General features: G+C 48.0%; 1 protein-coding gene and 1 long non-coding RNA gene across 6 annotated transcripts in view; one reads left to right on the top strand and one right to left on the bottom strand.

The window, feature by feature from the left end:
- Window positions 1-17,806, bottom strand: part of LOC105723532 (uncharacterized) — a 97,514-nt gene that overhangs the window by 56,921 nt on the left and 22,787 nt on the right. The window lies entirely within an intron of this gene.
- Window positions 1-17,806, top strand: part of SCUBE3 (signal peptide, CUB domain and EGF like domain containing 3) — a 35,483-nt gene that overhangs the window by 3,261 nt on the left and 14,416 nt on the right. For 3 of the 4 annotated variants that reach the window (XR_010336735.1, XM_064361138.1, XM_012461622.3), the window contains exons 2-7: window positions 9,561-9,683; window positions 10,587-10,712; window positions 13,724-13,858; window positions 14,508-14,633; window positions 14,844-14,960; window positions 17,064-17,111. Coding sequence is in view for 3 of the 4 variants with exons in the window: in XM_064361138.1 (XP_064217208.1) it covers window positions 9,561-9,683; window positions 10,587-10,712; window positions 13,724-13,858; window positions 14,508-14,633; window positions 14,844-14,960; window positions 17,064-17,111 (675 nt within the window). In the remaining variant the exon portion in view is untranslated. The remainder of the gene's footprint in view (window positions 1-9,560; window positions 9,684-10,586; window positions 10,713-13,723; window positions 13,859-14,507; window positions 14,634-14,843; window positions 14,961-17,063; window positions 17,112-17,806) is intronic. The other variant, XM_064361137.1, reaches the window with a different exon arrangement.

The raw sequence follows: 17,806 nt of genomic DNA, 5'->3' as shown, positions 1-17,806 counted from the left end.
CCCCGTGGGCAGCCGACTACTGCCTGTGCCCCATCCAGGCACACTGGAGAGAGTCCCCACTCACAGCCTAATCTGTAGTCAGTTCCCTCTAAGCCCACCCCCCATTTTTCCAGAAAGTGGAGAAGGGAGTGGACTGCTTAGAAATTCCTCAGGAATCCCTTTGACCTCTCTTCTCTCAGTGACATGTCTGGGAGGTGGGGAAAGCCTGGGGGTGGGAGGATACAGAGACTTTTCCCTGTTTTCAACCCCTTCTCATTTCCTTGAGTCTCTGCAGGGTGGCATAAAAGAGAGGGGACTAGAAGACACTAAGGCCAGAATTACTGCAGGCAGAGAAAGAAGACAGACATCAGCAGCCCTCAAATGAGATTGTTTTCTGAAACTTTCAGGAATCTGAGCGCATGAGAACCGGTTTGAGATGTGAGCAGCTGGGACCTGTTGTAAAAGGAGCCAGCCCTGGGTGTGAGTTTGGGAATGTGAGGTGTGCATTCACTGGGGTGTGTGAATGTGTGTGCATGACTCAGGGTGTGTGTGTGTGTGTGTGCGTGCGCATGCGCACGCAGTGCTCTGGTGAGAGGAAAAGAGGAAGTGGGGCAATGTGCATTTTGTTTTAGTTGGAGAAGTAAAGAAGTGGAATGGCTTGGTCCAGTTCCTTGAACTGAGGACAGGGAAAGGGAACAAATGGCTTCAGACCTTTTGAGAAGATGGAACTGGAAGAGCTTGCTACCTGAACCCATTCAGTTCTTGCCCCCGGCTCTGGTCCCCAAATGTCAGGGTGTGGGCCTCCTTTGACGTCCTATATCCCTAGTACATGACCACTTATAAGAAAGAGTCCCTGTCAGGGCTGGAAACTGTGGCGCTGCTCTGAGGCTGGCAGTGCCCGCAAGAGGCCCAGACCTGGGGACAGCTTCTTCAGGCTCAGTTAGAAGACTGGAGTCTGGAAACAGAAGAACTGCTGGGCCTTGGGGATAGAAGCGAAACAACAGTCAACCTAGGGATGTTTGAGGGGGTACAGGAGCTAGTCACCTGGGCTAAGAGGGGACAGAGACTCCCTACTGGCCACTGGACAGGCTACTCTCCTGTTCCTATGCCCACCCAATGCCAGCCTCAAGTGGCACTGGGGGTATAGAGGCATATGGTGCCAGTGGGTTTAGACAAATGCAGAGCCTAAGGATTTGAGCCTCTGAGGAGATCAATGAAATTCCTCTCCTCACTTGTAAGATATCAGTAGGGTTCCTTGCACCTCTGAGATTATGCACATCTAATTGAAATCCTTCCTGCTGAAGGCTGAAGATGCTGTGGCAAGCCTCAGTCCTGACATGGGGCCTCCACAGGTTACTCACCCAAATCTCAGGCCCTCTCCTCCCTGGACACTGCTCCACTTCTGCCTGCATGAGACTAGATCACTTGGATACTCTTTCTTTCTTCCCCCACCCCAGTTTCCTGGAGCCCCAAGTAGCTGATAGTTCTTACTGTGTCCATAAGTGGGTATTTATCTCTGGAAATAGTCCCTGAAGAACACATGTGTGTTTGTGTATGTGTTTATCCAACAAAGTTGGGAAGTGGAGCTGGGCCCCAAGACTAGCTCCTAGCATGTTTCTATCTCTGAGACTAGCTGTCTGTATTCTGCCCTAGCCTAGACATGTCACTCTGCAAATCAAGCACTGCTTTGTAGTTGCTATTGGATGCTGTGCTTTGGCTGCACAAATGGAACGATGACCCCCTATATAGGGCATAGTGGTCCTTGCTGTTACCTATGGTTTTCCCTGTGGCTATAACCATAGCACTAGAGAGCTGTGGGGTTTGGATTTCTGAGCCCCACAAACAGCTGTGGGGTTTGGATTTCTTCAGGTCTAGTCACTGACAGTGACAAGCTGAGGAAGGACTTGGGCAGGGGCTGCAGGGCTGGCAGGAAGATCCAGGATAAGGAAACAGATCTAAGGAATCCCTCCATAAGGCAGGAGTATCAGGATATGTGGGCACTGAGGGGAGGGCTGGGGAAGGGGAGTGCTTGAAGGGTAGACCCTGGGGAGCAGGTTTACAGAGAGGACGTTTTTACAAGTTTCTAATTATATTTATTTGGAGTTTTCCTCTGGCGGTTTGAAGCTGTTAACAGCAGGAACCTGTATCCCTGGTGTTTGTTTTTGTTTCTAACCAGCTGCTTGGCCCCAGCATAGTGAATCCAAGGGCAGGCAACACCTGCCCACTGCTGCACCACCCACCCTTTCCTTATTGCAACTGTGTCTGCACCCTCCCTGCCCACTACTTGGCCCTGCTCTCTTGTGCTGCTCCCATGCCCAAAGCCTCAGAGCATCAGCATTCCCACCGCTGATTTCCTCCCCAGATCATCCACATTTCAGCTCCTTCCATTCCATGGTTATGTACTGGATACATGCTTCATGCTGAACTAAGTGCTGAGTGGGAGCTGGGGGAGGTACAACAATGACTAAGGCATGGATTTCCTCCCTCAAGTGCTTAGAGAAGACAGTGGGTAGTGAGAGAGCACTGGACTGGGAGTTTGAAGATATGTGTCCCGGCTCTACACTAGCTGTTCGCTCTTTCCTGAGATATCCTCAGTGGGCTTCAGTTTCCTCATCTGTTCAATGAGAGAGGACAGTTTGAAGACCAAGTGAACCAACCTATGTGAAAAAAACTGTATACTTTCATGAAATTATACAAATCTGAAATGAGTTTATTTTTTCAATTAATTTAAAGAGATAATAATACTAATCACAAAACCAGAATCTACCCATGCCCACTGGCTGCCTCCCTGCCCCTCACTCCACAATGTTCTGTTCTTCCCCCATTTCACTACCCATCCTCTAAAAGCCTCTGACTCAGGGTTGTTGATTTTGTCCATACTGAAAGGGAGAAAATTCTTGTCCAATTAGGGTTACATTCAAATGATCAAGGAGTTAGATTAGGGGTAAGGCAGGATATCAGAGAGAAACTTATCAAGGTCCTGAGAAAGTGACAAGGCTCTGAGGTTCAGCCCCCGCTCCCCTCCAAATCACCGAACACCAACAGCTTTTCCTGGCTATTCAGTTGAACAAGCTAAGCTTGAGTGAGAGGAGAGGATACTCTTTTTAAAAGGAGAAAGTGCCCTGTCTCCTCCTTGGAATCAACAGGTGGTCATTTGTGTGGTTTTCTGGACTTTTCTAGGCCACCCTCATCCTTGCATAAGCTTTTGCCAAACTGAGAATGGGCCCAGGCTCTAGCTGAGGTCACATTGCCTCAGCCAGTCCCAAACTGGGAAGACAGCCTGGTACTCCAAGCTCTGCCAATCTCCCTGACTGCTATTTTGATCTGGAGGTAGATATGCACAGATGTGGGTACATGTGCACGTGCTGTAGGTTAGGATATCACAGCCCAAGCCTGGGCTGGTTCTATTTTGGATGTTACTTAGATGTAGCAACTTAAGAGGCAAGAATGAGGGAACTCACCAGGGGCAAGCAGTGGAATGCCTGTCTCAGGCGCCCCATCATTGGGTGTTAGTTAGCATAGAGGCTGGGGAACATCTGTTGATGGGGATGCTCTGAAAAGATCCCTATAGCAGCCCCACATGATGTCTGAAGACTCTGAGACCCTATGACTCATTGGTCCCAGTCTCTTCTGGCCCCAACATTCATCATAAGGATGCCTTTAAGGAAGTACTTCCCCTCTTTGAGTTTCCTCTCTCCCTACTCTTCACTTGAGACTAAACTTCCTGGGACTTCCCTCCACCCAGAACAGATGTGGGATCATAGGAAAGAAGTGAGATTTTTCTCTGAGGTAACATAAAGCAGAAGGGACACCACAGATAGACCAATCCACTTACCACTAAGCCATCCATCTCTCCGTCCACTCGCCTAGCTGTTTAACAAATATTTACTAAATGCCTTCAACGAAGAATTCATCTCTTGTTCACTGACAAATCCCCAGCACCTAGCACAGTGCTTCCCATGTTGGAGGTGCTCAATACTATTTATTGAGTGAGCGAATGAATGCTCAGCTCTATTCCAGTTGCTGCATGGGTTTCAAAGCTCTAGGAGCCATGGCCTCAAGGAGCTTACAGCTTCAGTAGGAAAATTATACCCATGAATTAAAAGTTAAATAATGGTACAAGGTAACATATGAGGTATCACAGACCTGGGATTGATCAGGTGACCAGAGAGCCTGACAGTAAAAGTCTTAAGAGTGAAGAGAAAGAGTAGATCAGAGAAGGCTGGTAGTGTCACAGGGAGTGTCCCAGCAGAGGCACGTGAACTGGGTCCTCAAGGACATTTAAGGAGAGGAAAACAGCAGAGTGCGGTACACACACCATATATCCTGGGCTAGACTGGCTGGGCCGAGGATGTCACAGCCATGTGGGTGGGTACATTAGGGCACTAGACAGGCTGTTTCTGACTGTCCCACTGGGCCCACCAAATTTGCCCACAACTGCCACCACCCCTGTGGGTGGTAAGGTAATTACTGTGGTAATGGAAAGGTGGGGTGGACTCTACCTAAGGGATCTGCTTGTCCACAGCCAGCATCCCTACTTATTTCTATTTGTTACTATTCCTGAGCTGGGCCTGGGCAAACTTGTGAAGTAGATGAAGTATTTCCTCAGAAATCCCATTGCTTCCTTTTTTAGGGTACACCTGCCCATTCTCAGAATCTTAGAACTGCTTGTGTTATAATAATCCACCCTTTCTGGTCTGACCTTCTGACCCTCATATCCCCTACCCCATCCTACCCTTCCTACTTACATTTAGGAGAGTTTATGGAGTGCTCTGCTAGGCATTAAAGCAAATTCAGAAGAAATGCCAGATGCTGCTGGGGAACGCTGCTGTAGTTACAGACCTGTGCCTCTGTGCCAGGACAGGGCGAGGCAGGGAGGTCTTGGCTTGCCTATGGTATCTCTGCAGCCACCACCCTCCCCACTTCAACTTTGGTTCCAATGCATGGCATGAGGTAGGTAGGGATGAGGTCTCTCTAACCTTCAAAAAGAATTGTAGAGGACAGTTTTTGGGTTCCCAACTGGCCTCTCATCTACTTCACCCCCACTCTTTGGGCAGTTCCCAGCATAGGTAGAGTAAGCAGTGGGGATGTGTCTCCCCAAATCCTCCTACCAACACATGCTGCCCTGGTGCTACATTTCCCCACACCAGGCTGAAATGGGGCATTGAGAGGGGAAAGGGAGTTCAGAAAGGATACAGGGAGAAAGCTGAAGAGAAGGAATAATAGTAGCAAATCTTGGTCACACATGGTGGCTCACACCTGTAATACCAGCACTTTGGGAGGCCAACATGAGAGGATCGCTCAAGTCCAGGAGTTCAAGACCAGCTTGGGTAATATAGTGAGACCCTGTCCCTAAAAAGAATTTTTTAAAATTAGCTGGGCATGATGGCGCATGCATATAGTCCCAGTTACTCAGTAGGCTGAGGTGGGAGGATCACTTGAGCCCAGGATTTTGAGGTTGCAGTGAGCTGTGTTCATACCATTGCATTCCAGCCTGGGCAAGCAGAGCAAGACCCTGTCTCTGTTTCAACAATAAAGGGGAAAAAAGCCAACCTTTGTTGAGCACTTGCTGTATGCCCAGACTGTAGTGCTAAGTACTTGATGCGCATTAACTCATCTGATGTTCCTGGAAGCCCCATGGGGAGGTACTATGATTAGTATTATTCTCACATACAGAGGAGGAAACTGGTAAGTTCAGAAGCTGGCCCAGGACCACACAGATACAGGTAGAGCTAGCATTTGAACAGTGTTGCTCCAGAACCCCTCTCTTAACTACTCTGTCATGTGGCTGCTCCCTGGTCTCTTCCCAGCTTAGGCGAATAGTTTATTTGCGTTACCTGAGTTGGAAAAGGAAGACAGATAGTGGCCCCAGCCTCGCCCTGGAGATCCTGATTCTGTTGGTCTAGGGGGCACTTGTACATTCATATTTTTTCAAAAGCCCCCAGGGAATTCCAGTGTGCAGCCAGGGTTGAGAACCACTGGTCTAAACCAGTCCACACCCAATAGCATCAACTGGTTTGCCAGCTAGTAAACACTTGTATCCTGAGAAAACAAACTAAGATGAAATTGTGCTGTGAGTGAAGGGTCCTTGCAAGGACAAATTCTGGATGGGCACATATGGTAGAAAGGAGCTCTGGAAGAAATGAGTGGCAAAAAGAGGAGATGCTGGATATAATGTGGGGCCCTCTTTCACAGCTCTTAGGTCTGTTCTGCGTCGCAAGACTCCAACCAAACATTGAAGGGACATTTTCCTCAGCAGATACCCAGCCAAGTGAGGAAAGCTGAACATGTTTAAAGTATTAGCGGAGCAATTCAGTGACAGATGTAAATGAACTGAGGAAAACAATCCCCTTGGACCAGGAACTCAGCAGGATCAGGGCTTACAAGGAAGAGCTTTTGGGAGGACAATTTTGAGCCAGAATGGAAAGCTGAGCATAGTGTGGCTGGAAGAGAAAAGTAAGGAGTGCATCTGCAATGTGAATAATGAGATATGTGCAAATGCATGGAAAGGAAAAGGTGGTTAGGTATTGTAGAGGAAACAGGAAGAGAGAAAGTCTTCCAGAGCAGAGACTCTTTGCTGGAGAAGGATAAGCATTGTGAGCAGGGAGATGAGGGAGAGGGGTTAATAAGATGGTAGAAGAAATCTGGCTGTGGATGGGGTCTCAAGAATCTGCAGCCAGATGCAGTGGCTCACGCCTGTAATCCCAGCACTTTCGGAAGCCGAGGCAAGCAGATCACCTCCTGACCAATAAGGTCAGGAGTTTGGGACCGGCCTGGCCAACGTGGCAAAACCATGTCTCTACTAAAAATACAAAAATTAGCCAAGCGTGGTGGCACGCGCCTGTAATCCCAGCTACTCAGGAGGCTGAGGCAAAATTGCTTGAATCTGGGAGGCAGAGGGTTGTAGTGAGCCAAGACCACACCATTACTATACTCCAGCATGGATGACAGAGCAAGACTCCGTCTCAAAAAAAAAAAAAAAAAAAAAAATCTGGGGTGGGGCGGCGGGACAGGTGAAAAAACAAAAAGAATATTCTAGGATGCCTGGGTTTGTGGTGATCAGCATCAAGATCCCCTCTAGTACTGGTGAGCACTGAATGGGAGGCAAAGGGAAGAACTGGAAGCCCATATAGCCTGACACAGTCTTAAAGTACCAGCTGATTCAGAGACAGGCACATACCTCTGATATGGCCAGGGGAGCAGTTCCAGACCAATCTCCATGCTGCTGGACCCAGGGAGTATCTCTTATTCAGAACCCCAGAGCAGTGCTATCCAACAGAAGTTTCTGTGGTGTTAGAAATGTTCCGTATCTATGCTTTCCACCATGGTAGCCTCTAGCCACATGTGGCTATTGAGCATCTGGCCTATAGCTAGTGCAACTGAGGAAGTGAATTTTAAATTAAATAACCACATGTGGCTAGTGGCTGTCATACTGTCCTAGAGCATCTGTTGCCTGACCAGTGATTGAATACCATCTCAAGCTTCCTGTATTGGGACCCCACTGTTTACCAGATACTTTATTAGGCAATTTACACAAATTATCCCATCAACTACTCACAGCCTCTCATGAGGAGATATTATCATCCCCATTTTAAGGGGGAGGAGATGGAGAATAAGAAAAGCATCCCTAGAGAGGGGTAGAGCTGGATTTGAATCTGGGACCAACTGGTTTCAGTGCTTATGATTGTTCTGTGATAGCACATTTCTTTGTATTGTTTTCATCAGTGGGACAAACTGATTCTCCAAAGAGCCTCTTACCATCTACGAGGTTTCTCTTGCCTTTACCTATGAACTAGTCTTCCATGCCCTCTCTTTTCTATTCTTTCACTATGGGTGTCTACCTGCTGGCCCACCCACTTCTCAGGGTGGGCCAGCAGGTAGACACCTTAACTGTAGAGCCTGAGCGAGGTGGAGAGTAAGTGTAGACAGAGGCTTCCAGCACTTAGAATCACCAGGCATGATGGTTGGCTGCAGAGGAGTTGAAGGGTAGAATGCAGGGCTGAACGGAAGCCTGTGAGATTTGAGGCAGGGTTTGGGGATTTCTCTTCATAGTGCCAGGAAGCTTCAGAGTATAAAAGCAGAGGACAGATAGCTGTCTCAAGCTAGGACTTTGGGTATCTATAAATTGGAGGGAATATTGGTCCATGCATCCATTCACTTAGTAAAATATCAATCACTTAAGGATTTGGATTCAAAAAGGCTAAAATGAGTCCTCAGAATATGCATTTTAACAAAATCCAGGCAAGTCTATGGCCCATAGATCACACTTGGATGTCAAATTGTCTTGGTTTCAAATCTCATCTCTTTTACTTGCAGGCTGCTACTTAAAATACTATTTTGGGTTTCCCAGTTTAGAGCCGGAAGTAATCTCTTTCTCCTCTGATGTGCCCTGTAACACAGGTTCTCAACCTTAACTACACATCAGAATAACTCGAAGAGCTTTAGAAAAATACTGATGGCCATGTATCAGTCCAGGCTATTTGACTAGAATCTCTGGGGATGGGGCTTGGGCATCTCCTAGGAGAGCTGACTCTGATATGCAGGGTCAAGGACCCTCACCTTATCTCTCATGCCTTCAGGGCATGTACCACATCTTGCTTCATGTTTTTTGTTTCTCTTTTTGGCTGGGCTGAGTCACCTTTGAGCCTCCACAGCCATCATTATAATACCTTTCACAAATTCCCAATAAGGCATTTTCAACTGAATAACATGTTTCTGTATTTCAGTTCAGATTTAAGGGTACCATAATATTGCCCCAGAAGTTGGAATCTTTTGCCCAAAGACTCTTTTCTGTCCTTTCTTAATCATCTTCTTTTTGCTAGATCACAAGTGGCCTCTTCAAGTATAGCTCTGTGTATAGTACCTATTGTTAGAGCAAGGGCCAGGAGAGAGAGGAACACTGAGGGTTAGGGCCTCAAGGGCTGCACTTATTAGGCTCCTAGTAGCTGGTGCTAACCTCTGCCAGCTCCAGATGTCTCCATTGTTGGCAGCACAAGGGCTGAGAAAAATCATCCAAGATGGAACATTTTTCCTCTAAAGCTTCTGGGAGCCATGGTAGGCAAGTGGAAGCAAGCTTGGTCTCTAGCAGAATCATGAGACAGATGAAGACCCCTCAGATGCCCCATCCCCCTTTCTTCCTCCTTTACCAATGACTGCTGGACCCTGCTACCTTCTCAGAGTCCACTGTTCCCATGCCTTTTCCCTTAACCCTCCCTCCCTCTAAGCCTGCTTCTAAGAAAGATAAACTCATTTACTTTAAGTTGATTATTCCTAATTAAGTTAAATATACTACCCACTCTAAGAGTTGTCTGTTTGTTTTCAAATAAAAGAGTGTTTCGAATGATGGAGTTTTAGCTGTTACTATGGATTAAGAATTTTTGAGGGTGGGGGGTTCTTTCTGAATTCCTGAAATCAGTGTCTACCCACTCTGAAATCAGAGGGATGTGGGACAGCACCTGTTTCTGGAGGGGTCACTGCCTCTGTTTTAGAGAAGAGGGGATTCCACCTTGGAAGCCCACCTTCAAGATACCCCTTGAGAGGTGCCGACAGAGGTTCTCATGTGCCCCCTCTGCTCCTGCCAGATGTGGATGAGTGTGTGGAGGGGACTGACAACTGCCACATCGATGCTATCTGCCAGAACACCCCAAGGTCATACAAGTGTATCTGCAAGTCTGGCTACACAGGAGATGGCAAACACTGCAAAGGTGAGGCTGTGAGGGTACATGGAGGAGAAGGACCTGTGGAAGAGGGCAAAACACTGCCACTGCCCTCAGTTGGCCACTCTCAATCACACCAAGGCTAGAAATTCCACTGGTCAAGTGGGGCGGGTGAGGGGGCAACTACATCTTCCCAGAGAGGGTGCCATTTTCTAATTTGCACAAAGGCACCATGCAGGCTAGAAGAAGCCCTGGTAGGGACAGTTCACAGCCTGTCTGGGGTAGGAGCATAAGAATCATGAAACTAAGGCCTGAGGTTTCCTGGCATTGGAACTTTTATCTTTAGACCCTTACACCATGCCCACAATGGAAGGGAAGAGACAGTATGCTTCAGAGGAAGTTCATAATGTAAACACATCTTCGCCTCATAATTAAATCAATACAAATTAGTCTTTGAGATATTATATTTGTGAGCTTCAGTGTTGGTAAGACTTTTAGTGGACAGGGTACACTTAATTCCTAGTTGCATTATAAATCGAAAAGTAATTTTGTAATACCTACCAGGAATCTTCAAAGGTATTTATTTCCTTTGATCCAGGAAATTTACTCTTGGGTACTTATTCAAAGAAACAAAATAATATATGGGAGATGTTCTTTGATGCATTATCTATGATGGTAAAAATAAATGAAAGAAATCTAAATGTCTAACAACAGAGAAAAAAAGTTATGAAATAGAAAAATAATATTCTGCAACCATGTACAGTGGTAATTAGAAAGACTGGTTGGAGACATGAAAATGTTTATGACTTAGGCTTAAATGAAAACACCAAAATGCTAAATGCTTATAGGATATAAACATAACTACGTAAACACAACCATAACGCTGAGTCTGAGGGTGGACAGTGGGTTCCACAGGTGGGTTCAGCTGTCTTAGCTTCTCTTTGCCCACAGACGTGGATGAGTGCGAGCGAGAGGACAATGCAGGTTGTGTGCATGACTGTGTCAACATCCCTGGCAATTACCGGTGTACCTGCTATGATGGATTCCACCTGGCACATGATGGACACAACTGTCTGGGTAAGCAAAGGAGAGGGGATTTGGTGGAGGGTTGTCTTGTGGAGAAAGAGGTCTTTTTAGTATTTCCTATTTCTCAGGGAAGGAGGAGAAAGTGATCAAAAAGAGCTACATTAACAAGAGAATAAGGTCAGCCTCCTTTTTGAGACTAGCCACTTAAGATGAAAAATCCTGCTGGATGAAAAACATCAGAGGAGAAGGTGCTATGAAATGCTCCTAGGGCAAGGGCCAGGAGATGGGAATAGTAGGTTTAGCCAGTGGTGAGGCATGTTAGAAAGCTGATTTGGCTCCACACAGATATCTTGGTTCTGCTGCTTACTAGCTTTGGGTCTTGGGAATATCAGTCAGTCTCTGGAAATCTCAGCATTCTCTTCTCTAAAATGGGGGTGGGACCAGGTGTGATGGCTCACACCTGTAATCCCAGCACTTTGGGAGGCCAAGACAGGAGGATTGCTCGAGCCAGGAGTTCACGACAGGCCTGGGCAACATGGTGAGACCCTGTCTGTACAAATAATAATAATAATAATAATAATAATAATAATAAATAAGTCAGTCGTGGTGGCACACACCTGTAGTCCCAGCTACTTGGGAGGCTGAGGTGGGAGGATCGCTTGAGCCCAGGAGGTCAAGGCTGCAGTTAGCCGTGACTATGTCACTGCACTCCAGCCTGGACAATCTTATCTCAAAAAATAGTAATAAAATAGAATAGGGGTGGTAATAACCCACTCAAAGGCTGCTGTGTGGATCACCACAAGACAACATGTGAAAAGAGCCCTGTACAATTCTTAGCACATAGTAGGTGCTCAGTAATGGGAAGAATGTTGTTGATGATGATAACAGGGCATCCCTATGCCCCAGGGAGCCTCTGCCCCTTACAGGCTTGTTTTCTTCCAGTTCTTCCTGCAATCTCCAGTCTCACCCTCTCCTCACTGATCTCCTTTGTCCTGGGAGCTGGATCAGACATAAGAGAATTTTTAAGGAACTGAACTCAACTTTGGTCTCTGTCATTTTGGAAAATTACTGGGACCAAGTCAGTCTCTTCCTCAAGTAGAAAATCTGAAACTCATAGCAGAAAAGGATTTGAAATTTGAACCCAGGGCCTTCTCCTAAACTCCTTCTTCCTGTAGCCACAACAGAAAACAGGCAATAGAAGCATAAAGGACCAGGAAAGGAAGAGAAACAAGAGGAATGATGCCCAGAAAAGCAGGCTGGGCTGGTCCCCATCCACCAATTGACCAAACAGATGAATTCTCTGAAGTCCTATTGGCTGAGAAGAGTCTCCTTACTGCAGAGCTGCCTCCAAACCCAGTCATACCCCATCCTTGGACCCAGACTAAAGGTTTCTACACCCAACCCAGGCCTCCAAATCCTGATACCTGCTGGGCCCTTAATCCCAGCCCTGGTCACCTCTCCTACCATTTTAGCTTCCAGGGAAGGGCCTCATTTCTATCTGCCCAATCACTCTTGAGGGCCTCTTATGAAACTCCTTTGTGAAGGGAAGCTGTGGCACTTAGACCAGGACAGTGAGTTGCCTACAGGACACGCACATGAGCTTTTGAGTTCTTTGGCCACCTTTGACTTTTCTAGGCCCTGATTCTCACCACGTCTTGTTTCCCTATTAAGTGTTTTTGGGAGAACCAACTAGAGGGACAAGAGAATGATTAGGTATAGAGAGAGTCAAGGGACAAAGATTACCTAGGGTTAGGGTTCAAAGTCTCAGTACTAACTTTGGCTCTTAGGGGAATCTTGAGAAAGTTGTCCATGCTCTGGGCCTCAGTTTCCCTACTGATAATTGGAGGAAAGAGCTTGGCTAGAGTAGCAAAGCTACAAGGTTAGATGGTAAGGGAGCAGACAGAAGGATGGAATGTAGGATGTGGCAAGGGCAGGAAGACAGGGATGGGGAGAAGTCAAGAGAATAGCAAAAGTTAGGGCAGAGACAGGAGCAAAACACAGTAAAGTATACCTTAGCTCTTCTAACTGGTGTATTGCTCAGGCAAGAGCCAGCTGGATCTGGGTCTCTCTGCCCTGGCCAGAAGGGGGAAGAAACGGTTTCAGGATCTCAGTAGAGAGGATGGGAAGAGAGGGGCAGATGAGGCCCTCAGGAGCCCAGATTCTAACTGCTCCATTTGACAACCAGTCTACCTGTTGCCTCTGTGGGCAAGACAAACTGAGAAGGGCCATGGACTTGGGAGGGCAGTAACTAACAAAGAGATGGAGTCAAGATGTTGAATTGAGGGCCCCAGGGTGAGCCTGGCTCTTGAACCTGGGGGTGGTGATTTGGGGGTGAGAGCCTACTGTTCTCCCTATCCCCTCCACCTCCACCATCTAGGGTGTGGCCTAGCAGCTCTCCCCAGATCCCTCCCTGCCAAGCTGCCACTTTGTTTTGTTAAACCAAAATAGGAGAAAGGCTAGGGATATGGCAGCAAGCCCAGGCATGGGGGCAGGGGAGGAAGGACGGGGCTGTGGCCTGTCAACAGAAATGGTCCCTGCCCCACAAGAAGTTGAGGCTCAGCTGCCTTTCCTCACCCTACACCTCCAACCTCAGCACCATGGCCATAGCTCTCTCTGCACCCAGAGCCACTTCCCAGGTTTCTAGATTCCCTGGCTGCCCATCGCAACCAGTTGCCACCCCCAGTTACTTCTCTCCAACCAATGTGACCAATCTCCATCCTTACCATCATCACTGTTCCTCTTGCTCTGGCTTCTTTCCTGATGTCCTCTGTCCTCACACCCAGTTTCCACAGGTGAGGGAAAGAGAGGCATGGCTTCACCTAGGTGACATTTGAGATTCAAAGGTCCCCTTGTCCCCCACTTGCTTAGCTTCCCAGCTCTGCCCTCAGGGCAGCCTCTTCTCACTTAGTGGAATATTAGCTGACAAGGGTGTGAGGACTTCCTGGCTTAAGGCTGGGCTTATGGGGTAGTAGTTCTTAAAACTGCCTTTGGTGCTGAAGTATTGGGATACAACCTGGAGCCCGCCTGCACCCATGGCCCCACTGACTACCTATCCTGCACAGATGTGGACGAGTGTGCCGAGGGCAATGGCGGCTGTCAGCAGAGCTGTGTCAACATGATGGGCAGCTATGAGTGCCACTGCCGGGAAGGCTTCTTCCTCAGCGACAACCAGCATACCTGTATCCAGCGTCCAGAAGGTCAGCCCATGACCTGGGATGGCCCCCTCCCTGCCCTCCCCAGGCTTTTCTTCCCAGCTGTCCCTCAACAGCCCCTAAGTCTCATCCTCTGTTCTCAACTCAGCTAGCTCCTTCTCTTGTCCTTCAACTCAGTAACACCCTAAGGGATCCAGGAACAGCCACCCTGTTAGGGCAGAATCTGGGGAAATTACCTTGAGATTGGGGTAAATATGGGATTAGGACTACTATGGAGTATCTTCTGTGTACAGATCTGAGATGAATGTTGTTCCTAATTGTAGGTGGCTGAGCTTCTCTAAGCTGCTGCCTATCTGAGAGGGCCTCATCAGTGCCTTCTTCCTTGGATTGGCCTGGCAGGGTCAGGCAGGAATAATGGGGTATATATTGTCTGTTTCTATGACTCATGCCCTCAATCCCACTAGACTGTGACATCCCTGAGGGCAGGGACTAAATGTCTGATTCATCATTACATCCCAAGCACCTAACATACTGGCCTGCATGTAGTGAGAGTTTAATAAATGTTTGTTGAATAAAATTGCATAGTAAATATCTACACCAATTATCCTCCCTAGGTCCCCAGTTGCCCCTTCTAGTCGCCTCCACTAGACATCCAGGGGTACACAGCATTCATCCCCCTTTTATTCTCTTTTAGAAGGCATGAATTGCATGAACAAGAACCATGGCTGTGCCCACATTTGCCGGGAGACACCCAAGGGGGGTATTGCCTGTGAATGCCGTCCTGGCTTTGAGCTTACCAAGAACCAACGGGACTGTAAATGTGAGATAATTGGGATGGCAGTTGAGGGAGTGGGGTCGGGGATGAAAACAAAGAGGAGGGGTATAGGGCTTCAGGAGCAAGAGGACAGGGCTAGGAGGAAAAGGGAGTATGGGAGAGGCAACTAGGCAAGAGGGCCAGTACCCACATTGTGGAAAACTGTGGAATCCAGGGAGGAGCAAGCTGACAGACTTCTGTCCTCTCTGTGCATAGTGACATGCAACTATGGTAACGGCGGCTGCCAGCACACATGTGACGACACAGAGCAGGGTCCCCGGTGCGGCTGCCATGTCAAGTTTGTGCTCCATACTGATGGGAAGACATGCATCGGTGGGTGAGGCCAAGGGAGAACTCAGTCTACCTGAGATGGGGGTGGGGGTGGGAGCCCTTGGGAACCAGGGAAGTGGAGGAGTGCATGTGCCCAGGTGCTGGGCACATAGGGCCTGGTGAGGGAGTTAAGACCCCAGACAATGCCAGGTCTAGTGAGGGACAACTCTAAGAGAAACTGAAGGGCTCCCCAACCCTCTTCCCCTCCCCATCCTACTGGTTTTACCACCCTGTCCCAGGAGCCTCACCACCCTCTTCATCCCAGAACAAAGTGTTGCTAAACTTGGAATAATTAGCAGAGTTGCTTATTGAGCAAGGCTGTGGTTGAGAAGTGGGAAGAGAGCTGGGGAAATGCATCTGCTTAGGCCTGTCCAGAAGCCCTTGGTTGACTAGTGTGATAAGAGAGGAATTGTCAAAGCCCAGTGTCCCCACTCTGCAACTGAGGGTGGGACAGAATGCTCCTTCCTGGAACAACTATCCCTGAACTGACAGATGGGGTTTTCGGGCTCCAGGTGTCTTCTTCCTCTTCATTCTTTCTCTCCTCACTCTCCTCCTGCAATTCCCCTTTCTGCTCACCTCACCCTAGTCCCCATTTCCTTCTCTCCTCCATATGCCAGTGGTACTCCCTCTCAGCTCCACCAGCAACCCTCTTTCTTCCTCACCAACTCCAGCCTTCCATCTCTCACCTTGATTTGGGGCCCTCTTAATACCTGGATCCCTCTTCCTGAATTCCTAGGCCTCATCTCATATATTTTCAGGTACCCTAGATTAATTTAATTCCTTTAATTCCTAATTCCCTCAGCCTTTAGGTCTTTAGTGCTGAGAAAGATGATGGGATAAGATATCCCCTTGGAGAAGTGGGAAATGAAGAGATTTGGCAAGGAGAGAGGCTGTGTCTTTAGCCAAGCAGGGCACAAGCTTGCAGTGTAGGCATAGGTGTTTATGAATGACTGTCCATCTGGTGGGCTGCAGCATGCTGAGGATGGGGAGGTGTGAATCCAGTCATTGTGTATGAAGCCATATATATCAGAGACATGACATTAACTGAAGAATTAGACTCTCCAGAGACCTCTCCCCTTCACTGCAGGAACAAGAACTGGAGAGCAGATCACGCTCTTACAGGGCTCCCTTAGGCACTTGCTCCACAGACTTGCAAATACAGTTCTGAAGTCCCTATATAATTAAAATTTCTCCTGCCACATTTCCCTCTGAATTAACTCTTCAAAGACCCCAGAACATTTTTAAGTCTTCTCATTGCCTTCTTTAGGCTGGCGTGTTTCAGCTCCTTTCATTTTTTACTCATAGGTCTAATTCTTTTGCTTTTCAAACCTACCACCACCTCCTGCACACATTCACACATCCCCAAAATTTCTCTCAAAAGAAATTGTTGTCCCCAAAGATGCATGAATCAGGGACCAGGGATGTGAGAGTCTAATCCCTCTCTGATTTCTTTCTGTTCAGAGTGCCAGACATGGTTACTTCTGAAAACATCCCTATTCAGCTTCAGCTCTTCTCTAAGTCAAGACCTATTCCACCACTGGGCTGTGGCCAAATGAGGCAGAAAAGAGCAAATGAGGCTATTCTGGGGTTTACAGTTATATTCTTTCCTAGTTCCTCTTCCTCTTCTCCAACAGAACTTATTTTACCTTACTCTATATCTAATTTTTCTGGCCATCCCTGCTAAGAGGAAAAATCATTGTTTGGGACCGTCAGAATATTCAGATTCAGTAGGAAGATTGAGAGGGCAGTATAGTTTAGCAGAAAGGGCGGCACCCTTTGGGATTTGGGATTTTGTGGTTAGTAAGACTTGAGGGTGCATTCCCAGCTTAGGCCTGGGCATACTCTGTGGTATTGGGCCCATGGTTGGTTGCCCCTTTCTAAAACTTACAGTTTTTCAGTCACTTGAGGGGAGCTTGGCATCTTTGAGGATACCACCAGACAGGATAGGATGAGGAGTGAAGCTGTCATAAGGGTCCCAGGGTTCATCATCTGGGGCTAGTGGTTTGGGCTGGCAGCGGGGAGGAGAGGGTGGGAAGGGGTCTGGGGCCCAGAGGGCCACAGTGGTTCCTGCCCAAATCTAAACAGCTTTTTTACAATGTCAAACAGGGGAAAGGCGGCTAGAGCAGCACATCCCCACTCAGGCCGTTTCTAATGGTAAATATGTCTGCTCTCTCCGCTTGCTCTCACTGGCTTGCTAGGGGAAGTGCTAACCTGCTGGAGCTCCCACTAACTGCATGCCCACTGGGCCCAGCCTGACTGGGCCCCAGCCTGCCAGCAGAACTACCCTGGCAGCCTGGGCACTGGGCCCATCGGGTGACAAGAAACCTAACTCCCTAAGAGCTGGCCTGGGAGCTTTTGTGCTGGTCTTGTCTTTGTTCCTGTCACTCTCCTTCTGCCCTTCCTCTTCTGCTCTCTCCTCCCACACCCACATTTTAACACCCCACCCCCTCTCTACCCAGCCACCCCCATCTTCCCCGTCATGCCCACTGTGCCACCTGAAATAGGGGTGTGATAGGGTTAGATGCCATCCCCTCCTTGGGGCTTCTTTCTTGGGTTCTTACCCACATTAGTTCACAGTCCCCGCATCGCTCACCATTCTCTCCCACCATAATGGTTAAGAGCATGGCATGTGTGTTCAGGCAGACCTGAGTCTGAATCTTGGCTCTGCCACTTTCTAACTGTATGATCTTAGGCCAGCTACTTTCCTCTCTGATCCTCAGAAATCATCCTCATTGACCTTAGGGTTGTAATGATTGACACAGTACATGTAGAGCATCTATCTGGGAAGTGCCTGGCACAGCAAAAGCACAGAGTAACTTGTGGTTTTAATATTGTGACCTTGAGAACAA

The sequence above is a fragment of the Aotus nancymaae genome, unplaced genomic scaffold (assembly GCF_030222135.1).
Source record: "Aotus nancymaae isolate 86718 unplaced genomic scaffold, 86718_ANA_hifiasm-v0.15.2.pri h1tg000040l, whole genome shotgun sequence".
NCBI lineage: Eukaryota > Metazoa > Chordata > Mammalia > Primates > Aotidae > Aotus > Aotus nancymaae.
The sequence above is the reverse complement of the archived record's forward strand: the minus strand, read 5'-3'. Positions and strand labels throughout refer to the sequence as shown.